The sequence below is a fragment of the Zeus faber genome (assembly GCF_960531495.2).
Source record: "Zeus faber genome assembly, chromosome: 9".
In the NCBI taxonomy this organism is placed as follows: domain Eukaryota; kingdom Metazoa; phylum Chordata; class Actinopteri; order Zeiformes; family Zeidae; genus Zeus; species Zeus faber.
This window is the reverse complement of record NC_137197.1, coordinates 28,644,694-28,658,748: the sequence shown is the minus strand read 5'-3', so window position 1 is coordinate 28,658,748 and position 14,055 is coordinate 28,644,694. Positions and strand designations below refer to the sequence as shown.

Below are 14,055 nucleotides of genomic sequence, written 5' to 3'. Positions count from 1 at the left end.
ATTTCACAGACATTTTATATATTTTCATTGATTGTATATCTCTGTAAAGCGCATTGTGTTGCCCTGGTACAAAATGCGCTTTATAAATAAAGTGTGACTTGACTTGACTTTGAAAAGTTAAACTATAAACTACTGACGATCGAATGTAACTTGAAACCAATGTGAATTTTAACTTGCACTATCCAAAGTATATACAGTGTGTGTGTATATATGTCTATATATATATATATTTATACATATATATATTTATTCATTCATTCATACACATGGGGGGGGCATTCTGAAATACCCTGTTAAATCCCATTGGAAGCTAAATGTAATTATATGTATTATAATGATATATATTATGATGATAATTATTGTTATTTTAATATATTTATTTATATGCGTATATATATATGTATGTATGTATATGTACAGTATATATATATACAGTGTGTGTGTGTTATATATATATATATATATATATATATGCATATATATATATATAATATATATATATACACACACACACTGTATATATATATACTGTAAATATACATACATACATATATATATACGCATATAAATAAATATATTAAAATTATACACATATATAAATACATATATATATATATATATACACAATATGCGTATATATGTCCTGTATAAACATGTAAGTCAATTCTAGTCTATATGTACATACTATGTACTATGTATAGACTAGAATTGGCTTCTTGGCTCAAATACCAGATGACTCACTTAAATTTCTTATCAAAGGTAAAGAATGGACTATTTATATGTTCATTTAAAACTCATAAACCAACTCTTTGAACCTGCCTCAGTGAATGATATTGTTATTTTTTATTTAGCCACATTGTTTTTGGGCAACATGAAATGTCACAATGTTGAGACAATCCCAGCAAAACATTTTGGAGAAAGGTTGGGTAGTTCAAAGACACCTATTTGGTACACTGAGGGGGAATAAGTGGAGACCGCTATTTGCCTCGCTGCACTCTGACTCGTACAGAAAAGGACCTCTAAAGTCCTCCTTTTAAATGTAGGGTTGGAAGATTTGGCATTTTTTCATGGAAACATATTCCGCACACAAGAAAAAAACTGTGTTTTTTTGTCTGTTTTTTTCCACACACCCCTCCCCGTGTGACAAAATGGTGCACCGATCTCCTCACTTTCATTTTTAATGTGTTGATCCATCCGCTGTCTCCAGTCTGAAGGCCGTGCTGTCCGCACCTCCCCCCAGTGGGGCTCTGGACCTGTCCGGCATCCCCCTGGTGGCGCGGGACATGGAGCGCCTGTCCACGCACCTTCAGCGCCACTCGGCCACCGTGGTCAGCCTGGAACTGGGCTTCACTGAGCTGACAGACGAGGCCTTTCTCATTCTGCTGCCCACCCTGGCTGCCCTGCCCCGCCTAGAGACCCTGGCGCTCAACGGCAACAGGCTGACCAGGGTCATCCTCAAAGAGCTCACCGACGCCCTGAAGGTAAGGGATAATGGTAATGGATGTAATAGATGATGATATGGATGTATGGATAGAAGTTTTACTTGTCCTCCTCTTCCTCTCCTCAGGACCCGGGCAGTTTCCCCAGCGTGACATGGATCGACCTGGGCAACAATGTGGACATCTTCTCCCTGCCGCAGCCCTTCCTGGTCAGCCTGCGCAAGCGCTGCCCCAAACAGGGCAACCTGCCCACCATCCTGGAGTTCGGTGAGAGCCAGGCCAGCGACCCCCCCGAGAGGCTGAGACGTGGGGGCGGGGGCCTGGGTGAGGAGGAGGAGGAGGAGGAGGCCACCGACGATACCAACCGCACGGAGAGCATGGACGAGCTGCGCTCGGAGGCCGAGGACGAGCTGGACGGGGAGATGGAGATTGAGGAGATGATGGAGGAGCTGCTGGACTTCGACCGCGAGGTGCGCGGCAAGGAGGACGAGATGGAGGAGGACAGCGTGTGGACCATGGAGGTGCAGGGCGGGGGGAAGAGAGCCAAGCAGAAGCAGGGGGAGGAGCAAGAGGAGAAGAAAAAGGGAAGGGAAGAGAAGAGGGCCCTGAGGGCGGAGGATGAGGACGACACCCAGAGCCGCTCGTCCCGCCTGTCCTGCTCCAGCCAAACCTCGGTGGAGCCCATGAGGGTGGAGGAGGACCCGGACCTGGACGACGGCACCGACCGATCCGACCAGTTAACCTGATATCGGTTGCCGTTTTGCTGTGTGGTGTCCTGTCCAGACCGGAGTCGAGAGACAAGGAAGGTCTTTTGGTCTCCGATAGGAGAGAGGGGCTGGTGCTTTGGGTATGCGCAAAAAAGCACGAATTAAAATGGAACCTGTGTACAGTAGCTACCGGTGAGTCGGTAGAAGGTAATCCATGTGAGTATCGAGCCTGGTGAGATGTATTGACTTATCACTTCAGTATTCTGGGTGGGCCCTGTGTTTTTAACCTTTAGTCCGTTGCTTCAAGGGGTTTCAACAATCCAGCTCAGAATAGGACAATATGCCGTTGATGACTTAATTGCTTTTCAGGTTTGAACAGCCTGAGGATTCCGAGAGAAGATATGGATGGACTCCAAATAATTAAATATGAAGCCCTGAGTAGAGTAGGAAAGACATTCTCTCTCTATTTCGTTTTTCTCACCTATTCTGCTAGCGGATGAATACCGATACGTGCCTGTGTGATGTTCCGTTGTTGTTCGAGAGCGTGTTACCAAATGGAGAGATGGGTGGAGAGCAAGTTAAAACCAATACAAAAGCAGATTAGTCCATATGTAAACCTATATCAAAGACAGAGGCCTTGGTACGGGACAGAAGCAATGGGGAGAGGGATACAGAAGGAACAGACATAGAACAGCCGGAGGCGAAACAGACGGATAAGTGGTAATCAGGTAATATATACGGTATGGCAGCAAAGCAAACAAATATCAGAAAGACATGCAAATGGGCGAGGGGGCGGTATTGAGGGAAAAGAAATAAAACCCATCTCTCTATCTTATCAGAGGCTGCCTCCTCTCTTCCAGGAAGCCCTGCCCCCAAACACCAAGCATGACTAAAATGGAGGAAAACTGCAGTGCCTGCATGCTGGGGGCTGGAAGGTTGTAATATCGACATCTGTTTCAAGTTGTAATAACGGAACTTGCTTGCCAAATCTGAAATCAAGTGAACCCTGGTTGTTGTTGTTGTACAATTGAATGTGAAAGAAGAAACATTTGAGAGACATTAAGCCACGTGGTCGGTGAGGTCTCGTCACTGTGGTCTGTTGGCAAAACATGCGCTCTCTGTGGTGTCGACGTATAACGGATAGATGTTACGGTCTTGTTACTATGGCTACTACTATGGATTTATTCTTTTTTTTAAGTAAAGCACTGGATACCGGTTAAAATATTTAAGAGCCTTTTATTTTTGTATGATCCAGGTTAAGCTCTGCTCTCTCCAGTACTGCGTCACACGCTTTCTCAGCACTGCGTTATATCATGTATCTATAGCGTTGGCGGCCCGTCACTTCCCCATACGGTGTCTGGTGGGGCACACCCAAATACGCCCCCCCCCCTCCGCAGTATGTAGCGCTCTCCCGCAGCTAGTGCTTCTACCACACCTGTATCAACTAGTTTTAACAATGCAGAGCTTTAAAGATTAGTCTGTATTTTTGCTGTACAGCACGGGTTGTTTTCTGTTGGATTGAATCGCTCGTACGTGAGGAATTGCCCTCTGTTAAGTAGTTGTCATATGCTTTTTTTATTTGATTTTTCTTTCAAGCAATATTTCTGAAATTGAACAACCTCTTTCGCCACCTTGGAACTAAATATGGACTAAACGCATCGGCCGGGAGGGCTTCGCAGTCAAAGAAAGGGGAGGACTGGGAGCACTATTTTGTAGCAGCGTCGGTCCGTTTTAAAAGGGAAACAATATCTTGCAAATCACTTTGTAACGATCACAAGTGCTCGATTATATTACTCAAGGGTTTTCATTTCATTGCTTTTACTTTCGCTAAGTGGGTGCGATCACCTTCACTTGGGGCATCAGGAACAGGAACAGAGAACAGGGGGGACACGAGGGCACGGGGCTCCTGTTTGGTAAAAAAGAGAAAGTAGACATTTGCGCTGTGAGATAAACCAATATGGATCCTACCTATTTTGACCCTTTAACACAGCGGCAAGGCACTTTAGCTCATCATACTGTATATATATGTATATATGCAGTAAATACGTATAATAGGATGGTATGCATCATTAGTGGTAAACGGTTGTTGCGAGTAGGTGAAATTGCCCTTAAAAGCGGATTGATTAGCATCATCCATTAGCCTGAGCTCACTGGGCATCCTTTCAGAGCCAATGATCAGGGTTTTGTTCTGGGGTTTTGTTTTGTTTTTTCCACAATTTGGACTCTTTAATCAGGCCCAAAATACATTTCTGCATTACAAAAAAACAACCTCAAGGTGACTTCTAGAAGCTTCAATAAATAATTTTGGTTTATTGTGGGTTTTCAATCCTTTATTGCGATCTGATTACAGTCTGAAGCTTGTTTCACACTGAATCCGTAATCGCATCCGACAGTCGGATCCTCCCCCTAGTGTCCGTCAGATGATAATGTCGGAGAGCTTGTTATTTCCAGTACAACAGCGAGACGTTTGCTCAGCTGGACATTTACCATTTCTCCATGAATGAAATTTAAATGTCCTTTACATAGTGGTTTGCAAAGTGCAACAAAAATTTCAAATACACACAATAGACTTAAAAGGAGATATACTGATAGTGAGTATGGTGACATCCAAGGTCAACCTCATTATTTTATGTACGTGACTTATTTGCTTAGTCTCTCTTTACTTAGTAACTAATTTACTCTCCCTCTCTCTCTCGTTTGTTGGATTCGGTGTGGAGCCAGCTTTACACCAGGGAAAATGTCCCGTTGAACTCAGATGTTATAATGATTGAAAGAATGTGCTCCTCATATCAAGTTAGATCTAATTAAAATAATCACAATACCACTAATCCATTTTTCAACGAAAAAGAATGTCTTCACGGGCGCCACAAGTCAAACCGTCTCACTCTATTAAGTTGTAGCAGCAGTCAACTAAAATTAGGTCCGTAGAGCATTCCGATTTTAGCCAGAAAATGACTAGAAATGTACCAGACAATAATACAATGACAAAAACAAAGAATTTGGTGGGGATCATATATTTGAAGGCGTAGCTCCGTAGCTCTCAGCCACCGTTGGCCATGATGACGCCTCCTTTTCGAATCTGTCATTTTTGTCGGGGGTGATAGCAGGGATGGCTTACGGGGACTCATCAGCTGTATTTCTCCTGTTTCTACACAGACAGGCAAATAAGTCTCCACAGCCACAAAGTAGTTCATACTACTGTGGGGGGCGGGGTTTGGGATCATAGATTATATAAAGGCAGAGATGTTTGTGTGAAGTTTTGCAAAGGACTCTCTGAAGACAAGCTTCGTGGAAACCTGACACTGAAAGGAGGTGACATTCTGTCCGGTGCCCCCCATCCCCTTCCTCCTCCTGCATATCCTACTTTCCCATCTCTGCTTCTCATTCTATTGATTTCCTTCTTCCACCATCCTTTTAATGCAGAGCTTACATTTGTTTCCTCCGTTTTAATGACGATGGAGGTGAAAATAGAAGTCATACATACTTTCAAATATATAGGAAGTGTACAAACAACATTGTTTGCTGCTTTGCCATGAAAGCTACTAATAAATTTTATAATATGAACCATACCGCCATCCGTGAATGTCTTTGTTCAAATACCACCGGTACTCGGCCGAGCTGCACAATCTGACATTAATGAGGAAACCCAGGCTTATGCCTTTCACCCATGTGGTTTCTAGTATTTTGGAATGTTGCTTAGATCCAAATTTTCAAGTGTTTTTTTGGGGTTTTTTTTTTTTTTTTTTTTTTTTTTTTAACTCCTGAGAGAACCTGAAGATTTCTCCATATATGGTTATTGATTGCAAACTCTTGGTGAGATGATGACCACAGAGGCCAGTTAAATAAGGGTTCAAAAATAACAGCTTTAAGAACAACAACAAAGTTGTTAAGTATGGTTTTGTAAAGTGTCCTTGGGTTGCTAGTAAAGCACTTATAAATTAAGGTTATTATTATTATTATTATTATTATTATTATTATTATTATTATATTCTGTTATTAACATCAGATCATCAGTATAATAATAATTATTATTGTTATTATTAGCCTATATTATAATTCATATTAATAGTATTATTTTAAGCCTGTATTCTATGTATTATATGTATTGTACTATATATCAAGATGACTAGGCCTGGCAGGCCTGCTTCATCACCTTGACAAAGCCCTTCACCGGTCAGCTTGGGAGTCATATGACTGCACGCAGCCCCACCAAGGTCAAAAACCACGGCAGGACCTGATGACTCGATAAACAAACTCCATCGGCTTACATGATGGCGTGCGACTGCCATCTAGTGGCAGATAGACAGACAGACAGACAGACAGACAGACAGACAGACAGGTAGATAGATTCAAATAGAAACAATTGTCACTCTCCAGTCAACCTAAACAACCTCTATCAATGATTCACACAAAATAGGACATTGTGCAACTTTCCATACGTATATGTGTAATAAAATACACGAGTATACTGTTACATAAATAGAACATTAACTATAAAACATTGAACATATGAGAATATATATCATATATTGATATTAAATGCACGTCACGGATATTACATTTAATATTTGACATCGTGTTTCGTGTGACGAACACACACCGTCGACCCTCACCAACATGGAGGGTCACGGCCGTCATATGCCGCGTTCCGTTACGCCTCGGAAATCGGTCATTCCGCATCCGTGTCTGTTCGGGAAAACGTGGAAGTCTTGTCCAAATATGCCGTTGCTTGACAAGCGCGCGCTCTCTACGAGCAACGCCAAGCATGCTCGGCGGGAAGTCCGGTGTCGAAGTGAGACATGCTTTAGAATAAGTAAATAAATAACCCGCGCACGGGGACCGCCGTGTTTCCAGGGGTGTGTAGGAATTCCGACTTGGGATCCCGATTTAAACGGCCGTTCCTTCGCACGTTCCGGACGAGGGACGTCGCGTTTTCCCTGATTTCCGAATTTCCGCGGAACGCCGCATTAGCCCCGCCCATTCGACACGTCACGTCCGGTGAGTAGGGTCTTTTTTTTTTTTGTTTTCCCGTATCCGCCATTTCAGTTTTTTGAACTAAGTTGTCACCAGTCGCTCGACCGTAGCACAAGCCCAGCCGCCTTCACGTTGTACGTGTAAAGATACGTGAAACATTTCATCCCCACGGAATCCGAACCGGGAGGCTACATCGGGATACGAGCCCGCGGTTCTTTTGTTTGGCGAACCGATGAGCGAAGGCTTGGTCGCGGATGTTGCCTGTTTCGCCGAACGTGTTCCAGGCGCTGAATAAGTTTCTTGTATGAGTTGAAGGCCCCGCGAAGCCTCGGCTCCGGAGTGGGGAACATGGCCGGCAACTTCGACGCAGAGGACCGCGGCAGCTGGTACTGGGGCCGGCTGAGCAGGCAGGAGGCGGTCTCGCTGCTGCAAGGGCAGCGGCACGGCGTGTTCCTGGTCAGGGACTCCATCACCAGTCCCGGCGACTACGTGCTCTCCGTGTCGGAGAATTCCAAAGTGTCGCATTACATCATCAACAGCATCGCCAACAACCGGCAATCGGGTCCAGGTAATTGACAGGGGGGGGTCTGCAGGGGGCTGGACCGGCTGGGGTTCACCTCCCCCGGCCCCTCGCTACCACTAAAAGCCGGAGATCATGACGATGTGACCGCTCTTGCGTGACTTGCTCTGGCGCAACAATGTGCGTATGGTGTGATCTAGGACTGATAGCGGGGCGTTAGGTGGAATGTTTCGCAATGGGTGAGTAGGTTATCTCAAGGCGTAGGACGAAAGAAACGTAGTAGTTTCCTGGTCATGCCGAAAATAACCATCGTCGCCAGAGCTGTCAAAACGATTGCATAATCGCCTGATCGCGATTATTTGAGCAGATCAGGCGATTATGTCACATTTAGTCTCATCGTTAGATTCTTCAGTTGCACGTTTCCATCCAAATGTCAAGGGAGTATTTAACCGACGTTTCAATAAATGGAAGGTGGATTATTACCATAAGGTGGGTTGAGGAAAATTTACTGTCGATCTGAATATTTATGTTAAAAACTTCCTGCCAAATTTCAACAAATTGCCCATCCGAGACAGGTAAACATGGTTATTACACTGTTATAAGTCTATATTATTATAGTGGCATAAAACTAGCAACAAAAGACTATGGAATTGTAAATCACAATTATTTGTACGACAATCGCCATCTAAAATTAAATGAATGTGATGTCCCTAATCTCTTTCACACCCCCCCCCCCCCCCCTTTCCAGGTTTGGCCCCTCCGAGATTTCGTATTGGCGACCAGGAGTTTGAGGCTCTCCCTATTCTGCTAGAGTTCTACAAGATTCACTACCTGGACACCACCACCTTGATAGAGCCTGTTAATAAGTCCAAACACGCCTCCTTTGTCGGCCCCAACAGTGGTGGTCACAGCGGGCCCCCTCCGCAACGCCTGGAAGATGAGTTTGTCCGCGCACTCTTCGACTTCCCCGGCAATGACGAGGAGGACCTCCCATTTCGCAAGGGCGACGTCCTCCGAGTCCTAGAGAAGCCGGAGGAGCAGTGGTGGAACGCCAAGAATTCCGAAGGCCGTGCCGGCATGATCCCGGTGCCGTACGTGGAGAAGTACCGGTCGGCGTCTCCCTGCTCGATGGCGGCACCCAATGCGGGAGGACCGCCGCTCGGGAACTCTGATGGCTCCGCAGCCCAGCCGGGAGCTCCCATGTTGGGGGACCCCAGCCAGTATGCCCAGCCCACCCCACTCCCTAACCTCCAGAATGGACCTGTGTATGCCAGAGCCACACAGAGGAGGGTGCCAAATGCGTATGACAAGACTGCCCTGGCCTTGGAGGTTAGTGTGTGTGTGTGTTTGTGTGCGTGCGAGCACGAGACAGACTTGGTGCAACTTTGTCAAAACATTCCTCCGTCGTCCAATTTCTCTCTTTTGGGCTTGTGCTGGGAGAGAAAATGGCCCGTCCCCTTAACAGACAGGATCTGACTCCATCAAAGTTAAGTCCCCAACTCGTGAAAACCTCGCTGTCTTGCTTTCGGTTATTCCCTCTGAAATGCTCTGGATTATTCCTTGCGCGGGGGGCTCGAGAAAAGGGAAATCCAGGTCAGAGGGTGCTGAGCCCGCCCGGTGCCGCCCGTCCGGATAATCTGTTTTATCATGTTTCCCAGCTGTTCCCAAATTAGTCCATGAAAGTCACCTGGCTGATTGAGTGTCTCAATATCAGTCTGTAGTGTTTATTAATTAGCTTCTTTTCACGAGAGAGAGAGAGAGAGAGAGAGAGAGAGAGAGAGAGAGAGAGAGAGAGAGAGAGAGAGAGAGAGAGAGAGAGAGAGAGAGAGAGAGAGAGAGAGAGAGAGAGAGAGAGAGGAGAGAGAGAGAGAGAGAGAGAGAGAGAGAGAGAGAGAGAGAGAGAGAGAGAGAGAGAGAGAGAGATGAACAGTTATTAACCTCTCCCGCCCCACTGCGTCTGGGCCCTGTTAAATCAGTCCGGAAGCTCGGAGCAGGGGGCTCCCACGGAGCAGATCGTTGCAGGGAAGGAAATAGTTTGTGTTTGGGAACAGGACCATTTCCTCTCCCGTCTCTGAAGCCAGAGAGGCAGCTGAGCCGTTTGGGGGGGGGGGGGTCTGCCCTGCCACCAGAAGAAGGGAGAAACAATCTTTAAAGCGGCGTTCTCCTGCCCTGTTGAACCGGTAGCGGTTCATTCCCTGGCTGTGATCCTCCTGCGTCTATTTTAGGCCAAATACTTAGCTTGATTTTACAGGGAAATTCTCCCATTGGTGACAGTTGGCTTCCTTTTTCCTCAAGAGACCGGATCGTTGCTTGAATTGGGTTTCGCCAGCCCACCCACCTGTGCTGATACTATTTCGGTATTGGTGAACAAAGAGGATGTTTTTTTTTTTTTTTTTTTTTTTTGGTGTGTGTTGTTTATCTCCCTTTTTCGTGGTATAAACCAGTGGGCCGCTTGTATGACTCAACAAAGCACTGTCGGACAGTTAATAATTAGCTCAGGGTTCCTTGTCTTGTCTGTTCTTCCAGAGAAGTGCTGTGGAGGCCTTTTACTTAGCTGCAGTCAATGGGACTTTCCTCAATTATAACAACTAGTTGCTAGATGGGGTTCTGACATGTCGAAAATGCCTTGGAAAAACATGTACAGCTACAGCGAAATGTTATTCAGAACCGAAAGGAATCCTATGTTCCACAGAATCTGGGTTAAATTGAGACCGGAGAAGAGCCACGATCCATTGTGCATTCATGCATTGTAGTCTGGCCGGGACCGTGTTGACTATGCAGTGGTCACAGCAGCGTTTCGGTTTAAGGGAAAAGAAGAGCATCATAAAGCTTTACACAGTGCATTAAATCTCAACAATTCTGATTTCTGTCATTATTAATTTGCTGAAGTCAGCAATACAATACAGGCTACTATGTAATCCATGCTGCTTCCATAATAACATTGGGTTGTCCTTCCACTCTGGCATGACGGCAGAGGTGGAGGAAGTTCAACTTTCACGGAAGCTGGTCGTGGTGTTCAACTTGCCGTTAAGACAGTTTGGGAGATTTTTTCTCAAATGAATCGCATGTATGACCATTATTTATACATGTATGCAATTTAAACAGAAGGTATACAGACGGATAACAATAAAGAAGCTATATTGTGTTTAATGTAAACAGATGCTAAAGGCAGGACATTAAGCCCATCTTCAGACCGACCTTAATCTGCCAAAAATATATAACATTAATAATATTTCACTACAAATTGAACATGCATACAATGGGGTTAAGCACGGATCCTTCTTTGAAATCCTTAAACATGGGTGTGGCCTGACTCACAATGGCCTATAACTCATAAGTGGTGTTGTGTGGCTGAGGAGACGTCTGCGTTTCGGGGTAATTCCAACTGTCACAATTACACTGGGAAGCCCACACGTCAAACCTATTCACAGGGATTTTGTTAACGTAACTCGAATTTTAACGCGTACATGTAAGGGACGCAATCTCAGACTGAGCCCAGTTTGGACTGGATCGAGTGGCAGGTGCTTGGACATTGGAACGATTTCTTGCTCCTTATTTACTCTGTTGGGACAGACACAACGTCGGCTACTCCTTCACCCGGTCTCTGTAGAACCAGGTCGCCAGCGCTCGTTTGTTTGCTATAGTTGTTCTCCATGTGAGGTCCGGGGACCCGTGGGGAGGTCCTTCGAGAGGTTCCAGGGGGTCCCCAGCGAAATGATTAGTTGTTAAACTTGGGTTACTTGACTGTTTTGATTCTAGTATCGCTCTAATCTCCCCAACTATAGTATAGACAGGTATTGGAAGTTTGGACTAAATGTGACCCACCGCAGATTTTAGGTACTTTTGGTGCAGTTTGACTTTTTTACGTTATTTGAAAGTGGCGAGTCAGAGCTTCAAAACAAGGAGTCACTTGTGCGTATCAAGCAAATATCTTGAAAGCTTATGGCTTGTTAATGACGAGGGTGTGGCAAACTGTGTTTCTGAGATATTCACCCTCAAAGTTTTCCCAACACTTGGTGACGTCAGCAAGTGTTCCTTGTTGGTATACGCCCCCTACACAATGTCTCTGTGTGTGTGTGTGTGTGTGTGTGTGTGTGTAAAAGTAGTAAGATTTAAAGGTTGAATTCTATCCAAACGGTTTCACATTGTGACTTAACGTCATATGGAATATGGAGGAATGATCTTCACCTGGACGGTCGCTTTAAAGGAAACCATTGATTGGTGTTCGCGCTGTTGCGTTTCGGTAAGTGAACTGTGTTTCCCCATGTAATCTAACGGGAATATTTAACTCCACGGTTTAACATGTTTCTACTATTTATAAATCAAATTCGGTTTTGAAAATACGTTGAGATAAAAAAAAAAACACAAAAGAACGCAAATCTGAAAAAAATCAAATTTTCCTTCTAGAACGTTTTTTTTTTTTTTTCAACTTATGTGGCGGCTCCTGGCGATTTTAGAAATGTGCGACAATGCGGGTTTTTCTGCGGTGGATCACAAATCATATCTAACAATAAAAAAAATCTTCTCCGATTGGGCTCCCAGAGCTAAAATCTCATCTAATGACACCCGTGCCCTAACGCGTGCCAAACTGAGGGTCCTTGGTTTGGAAAAAGGTTGAGAATCATTGGTCCAATGTGTCGATCATTGTCCCTTTAACCCGTCTTGAAATGTAAAACCAAAATCTCCTCTGTTGGGCAGCGCCTGTGATGAATTGATGACCATTTTCGCTCTCGTTCTCTACAGGTGGGCGACATGGTGATGGTGACCAAGATCAACGTCAACGGCCAGTGGGAGGGCGAGTGCAAAGGCAAGCGCGGCCACTTCCCTTTCACGCACGTCAAACTGCTGGACCAGCACAACACCGAGGAGGAACTCAGCTGAGATCAGACACTGACCACCACCACCACCACCATCTACCTTCCTTCCCTCGCCAGCCCCTCCACCCCTGCCCCCCGCCCCCATTCCATAGACACTATCATTAGAGCCTTTCACTCCCTGTTCCCCAGCTCAACCCCTGTTCTAGGTTCTACCACCCCTTCACATAACTGGTCCAGTTTTTTTGTTTTTTTTTGTGAAATCTGAGGCAATGCATCCTGGAGGCCCTGCGCGGCCCCCTGGAAATGGACAGAAACCCCCGTGCAGTGGAACACAAACTTACAGACCGTGGAGAAACCGATTGCCCCCCCCCCCCCCCCCGCCTTGTCCCGTCCTATCCCATATCATTCCTGAACCCGTCGACAGCAAAAAAATAAATAAAAATTAAACCCTCCCCAGGCTTAGATATATGAGGTTTGCTATATATATACACACACACACGGCACATATTGACACACCTAGGACCGGTCCGAATCCCCAAATGAACCCTTTCAAACCTGAACGGCCAGAAAACAAAATGGACTCAAGACCAGCAGCTAAGACAAACCCAATGCCGTCACGGCCGCACACCAGACCCAAGCACTGAAACGAGGAGACCCTCAAGACTGGCTGAGACGGAAATGAGAACACACTACATGGGACCCCCATACTACCCACCCACCCCACCAAAATGACCAAGTAGACTTTTTGTAAGAAAGAGAAGGAAGAAAAAAGAAAAGGAACTTATTGTTCTAAGGTATTAAGTATTACGTGATTACATTACATGCTTAAACGGTCCTTTATCTCTGTAGGTTTCCCCTCATACGCTCTTAGCCCTCTGCTGATTTTTATTATTATTATTTTATATATATATATATATATATATATATATATAAAATCCACTCATCTTCAACCGTGAACTGGAGGGATGGAGAGCTAGCGCGGAACAGATGAACTGACTGTGTGAAGCTGGGTTGGCTGTCCATGTCCACCATGCGTAGCTAGGAAGCATAGTAGAACTCTCCTGCGGTGAATTTACAGAAGGTGGGCGTGTGTGTGTGCGTGCGTGTGTGTGCATTTTTCTTTGTTTTTTTTTTGTTTTGTTTTTTTTGTGCCACCTGGAACCACTTTGCCAGCACGGGATGTAGAATTGTCTCCCTCCCTAGATTTCACCTAAACCTCTGTGACACCTCATCCGTCTGTGATTCCATAGCCGAACTTTAACCATTTTAGACTCACCGGCCTTTATTTTTTATTTTTATTTTTTGGCCCACCATGTTTGTTTAGTTGACATAACCAAAATGGCAGAGCAGAAAATGTTGGTCGTACGGATGGCTCTCTCTTTCGGGGGGGGGGGGGGGGGGGGGATGTGTGCAGGGTACAGTTCACTACTGACAATCATCGTTTTTCACTCTTGTAATGCCAAACTCGTTTGGGTTCAAGCGGGTTGCCTTGGTTAAAGGCCAAACCTGGCCCTTAACGCCTGCTCCTTTTGAGTCGTCACAGATTTCTCCCACACGGCCAGCGGGTGGCGCTGTGGCGTCGACAGAAACGCGTTTCC

The 14,055-nt window shown here is 45.3% G+C and overlaps 2 protein-coding genes across 2 annotated transcripts in view; both read left to right on the top strand.

Moving 5' to 3' along the window:
• Nucleotides 1-2,185, top strand: part of lrrc75a (leucine rich repeat containing 75A) — a gene marked incomplete at its 3' end in the record, with an annotated part of 54,002 nt that extends 51,817 nt beyond the window's left edge. Inside the window, exons 5-6 of the mRNA XM_080006273.1 lie at nucleotides 1,208-1,481; nucleotides 1,568-2,185. Coding sequence (XP_079862399.1) covers nucleotides 1,208-1,481; nucleotides 1,568-2,185 — 892 coding nt within the window. The remainder of the gene's footprint in view (nucleotides 1-1,207; nucleotides 1,482-1,567) is intronic.
• Nucleotides 2,186-7,214: 5,029 nt separating this feature from the next.
• On the top strand, nucleotides 7,215-12,876 carry crk (v-crk avian sarcoma virus CT10 oncogene homolog). The gene is made up of 3 exons (XM_080007360.1): nucleotides 7,215-7,688; nucleotides 8,389-8,969; nucleotides 12,384-12,876. Exons 1-3 carry the CDS (start codon nucleotides 7,469-7,471, stop codon nucleotides 12,519-12,521), a joined length of 939 nt encoding a protein of 312 aa, XP_079863486.1. The 5' UTR covers nucleotides 7,215-7,468; the 3' UTR covers nucleotides 12,522-12,876.
• Nucleotides 12,877-14,055: the final 1,179 nt, after the last annotated feature.